This window comes from Myotis lucifugus, unplaced genomic scaffold (genome assembly GCF_000147115.1).
Source record: "Myotis lucifugus unplaced genomic scaffold, Myoluc2.0 scaffold_582, whole genome shotgun sequence".
Taxonomy (NCBI): domain Eukaryota; kingdom Metazoa; phylum Chordata; class Mammalia; order Chiroptera; family Vespertilionidae; genus Myotis; species Myotis lucifugus.
The window spans coordinates 339,882-343,524 of NW_005871630.1; the positions used below are offsets into that span (position 1 = coordinate 339,882).

The window sequence follows — 3,643 nt, forward strand, 5'->3', positions numbered from 1 at the left end:
TACACCCTTACTTACCTAATTTTAAAAAAATTAAGGTGAAATACCGAGACCCTAGATTTTCCTGAATGTTAAAAGTGGGGCAATCCAGGTGACCATATTTCTCCACGCCCGTTCCTAGGGACCTGGGGATTCCTGGGGACATACTACCTGCCCACCCAGGGATTTTCCTCAGACCCTAAAGCTATCAAACAGGGGGTGGGGAACGCCGGGCTCCCGTGGGCATTGCTGTTCTTAGGACCCCTTGAGTGTGGGCTATTTCCACAAAATGCCCCCGTGCGGGGCGCGCACGTACAGTGCAATTTAGGACTTCGTGTCCCCATGCGCAGAAGTCAGTATTTTGTGGAAGAGCCACACTCAAGGGGCCAAAGAGCCGCATGTGGCTCGAGAGCCGCAGTTTGCCGACCACTGGCTTATACCTTTAAGGCCTAGAGTAACTCCGCTGCTGGCGCTAGTCACTCCTGTCCCGTCGCATCAGAAAGGCTCTGGAGGCAGAGGCGGGTGGAAAACACCCTCCACCCCGGCGATCACAGCGGCCGCTGAGACTGACCGGGACCGGGGGCGGGGGGACCTCGCTTCCCTGTTCCCTGGGACAGCTCAGGTGCTGCTGGGCCTCTGATGTTCCCACCAGAGAGAAGCGTACGGGAAAACGACTAGCAGAGCCCTACTGATGTCCGTCCAAGGCTCAGAACAACGGCCCTTAACAGCGTGTACGTTCCAGCTTATGCCGGGCTTTCTCCGCAGCAGGCGCTGCTGACAACCCAGACAGACAGACGGACAGTAACAGCTCTGACCCAGAACACGCAGATGGGCAGCCACATCTCCGCCACCTGCCATCTCATTTCTCCCAGAGACACCCTTACACCGCGAGCAGGCCTCCCGGGGGGACCAGGTGGCTGGGACGCAGCAGGTGGTCCGTCCAGAGGGGGCAAGGGCACCGGGAGGCTGTGCAGCACCACGCGGGGTGGACAGCCTGTGCCAGGCCCGTGTGCCCGGCCGCCCGGCTGCTGTCTCGGCCCAGCTGGGGAGAAAGGCTCCCAAAGGGAAGCTCTCGGGTGCGAGCCGCGCTCTCAGCCAACTCAGGCCTGACTGAGTCGCGACCTCTAGCTTCCTGTGCGCGGAGGGGCCCAGGCCGTCCCCCATGAAGCGAACCAGACAACACGGCAGCAATACTGGCTCCCAGTCAGACTAGTACACTCGTGAGCACACACCCAAGGACACGGCTGCCGGAAGAGAAGTCACTCAGTGAAGCTACATTCCACCTGAGTGAAAAGGAAAACAAAAATGCCAAATGCTCACCCGTCCTGTGGGTGAAATGTACTGGGTTTCGTTTTTGAGTAAAACTAGAGTTGGCAAGACATGAGAAAGGGAGCCAGGCGTCCCTCGGACATTTTGTGGATTTGGTTCCGCAGCGCCGCGGTAAAGCGAGCGCCGCAATAAAGCAAGCCGTCCTCTTCCTGCTGGTGGGGGGGTCCTGCCTTCAACTGGTAAAACACGCAAACGTGTCAAGCGCAGCAAAGCGGGACCTGCCTACACTCCACAGGGAGCTGGTGGGACTAGAAACTGGCAGCCTTGCTGGAAAACCATTTAATTTATATCACCATCTTTAACAGAGTCACACCCTGCCGTGGCCAGCGTGTTCAGTGGTTAGAATGGCAGCGGTGCACCCAAGGGTCTTGGGTTTGAGTCCCAACCAAGGGTACATACCTGGGTGGCAGGTCCCTCCCCACCCCCTGGACAGGGTGCATGGGGGAGGCAACCAGTCGATGGGTCTCCCTCATATCGATGTTTCTCTGTCTCTCCCCACCCTCTTTCCTCCCTCTCTTACAATCTCTCTGAAAAACAATATAAAAAATACCCTCAGGTGAGGATTAACAAAAAAAGGTCATACCCTTTGACCCTGAACCTCTTCTAGGGACTTATGCTAAAGAAATAAACAGAGAGGCATAGAAGTATAAGGATTTTCATTGCAGCATTATTGATCAGCTGAAAATATGCTAATAGTAAGAGAGGAAAGGCAACAATTATACTTTAGTTTTACAATTATACTGTCCTTTAAAGTCATGTTTTTTAAAACAGCTTAATGGAGTTCTGGTCAGGATGGCAGAGTAGATAAACACTGCTTGCCTCCTCCCACGACCACATATAAATTACAGCTAAATTCTACAACCGTCCGCCTGGAGAGCCACCTGCAGACTCGCTGAGCAGAACCCCCAGAGCCAAGGATATAGAGCAGCAGACATGGCGAGATCATGCCCCAAAGAAATATGATCTCAGAGGCAAAAAAATAATTAAAAAAAAAAGCCAAGGACAGAAAAATGCTCACAGTAAAATATTTGGGGGGGGGGGGGGGAGAAGGGGATCAGGATAATAACTTCTATATGTTGCAATCCCACTTTGTGGCATTTTTTAAAAAACAAATTAACCAAAATTCATAGCACTAGGACTGCATGCTTCTGCTTTCCTTAGCGACTTCCGACAATCAATGAATGAACGCAGAGGAGAAACCCCAGGTCAGCAGGACAGAAGGCAAAGACAAGAGCAGGCCCCGAGCAGCTCCGGGAGGGAGGGCGGTGCCCTGCACTCAGCTGCCTGCGAAGGGACTGGCGCACAGTCCAGACCAAGAGAGGGCCGTGTCTCACGGTGGAGAGGAGCGGACAGCTGAGGGGCTCTCGCAAAGACGGACCTCACACCTACTCCCAGCCTTTTCCCTCCCACCACTCCCGCCCCGGACCCTCAGCCTGCACCTTGGTCTTGTCCTTCAGGTCCAGGGACTCCATGGGCCTGTTCTGCTGCTGCCCGAAGATCTCCAGCAGGTTGTCGTAGTTGGTGGTCAGCACCATGGTGCCCCGGTCCATCAGGCTGAGGATGGACTGCAGCACCTGCGGGTGCTGGAGGTGCTGCTCCAGGTTGTCGAAGATCTCCATCAGGCAGTCCTGGAAGAAGTTGGGCTTGGTGTCGCCCGTCCGCTACAGAAAGGTGGACGGAGTTACAACCACATCACCTCTCGGCAACATGAGCCCCACCCGGCAATACTCTGGGTGCGGGGGAGGGAATTACACTCCAGTTAATTACACTCCAGAGGAGGGACACACAGTTTACAAACACGTGATACGTCCATGGTACTAAGTGCTTTGGGGAAAGTGACGCCGAGAAGAGGGAAGGGGCAGGTGCTGCTGGGGCACAGGGAGGTGGGTCGCAGGCAGGGGGCCTCTCTGATGAGGGGCATTTGGCAGTGGGGCCTCTGGAGAGAGTATCCCCAGAGGCGGCAACAAGCGCAGGCACCGAGGTAGTAGCACAGGTGGGTCCAAAGGTGAGCGAGGAGCCCCCGCGCAGGAGGAGTGAGGGGCTGTCAGCAGGTGCGGGCAGAGGCGACCCAGCACCAGACCACGTGGGGCCTTGAAGACCAAGGGAAAGACCTTCCCTCCGAGAGCTGCCACAACGGGTGTTCCCTTCGTTGGGGTCTAGGGAATGGTGTGTCTCAATGGCACACCCGGCGGAGGAGCCGCAGGATGAGAAGGCAAGTGGCCCTGGGGCAGCACCAAGGTGCTGTGGCCGTGGTAAGAGCTGCCGCAGCGAAGCCCGGGGGGTTGGGTTGTGGAGAAGAGCACACAACTGGCGAACTGGGAAGACAAACAACTCCTGG

General features: G+C 55.9%; 1 protein-coding gene across 3 annotated transcripts in view; it reads right to left on the reverse strand.

The window, feature by feature from the left end:
* FAM118A (family with sequence similarity 118 member A) overlaps positions 1-3,643 on the reverse strand; it is a 20,848-nt gene that overhangs the window by 13,024 nt on the left and 4,181 nt on the right. For 2 of the 3 annotated variants that reach the window (XM_014446852.2, XM_023745785.1), the window contains exon 4: positions 2,745-2,966. In XM_014446852.2, coding sequence (XP_014302338.1) covers positions 2,745-2,966 — 222 coding nt within the window. The remainder of the gene's footprint in view (positions 1-2,744; positions 2,967-3,643) is intronic. The other variant, XM_023745786.1, reaches the window with a different exon arrangement.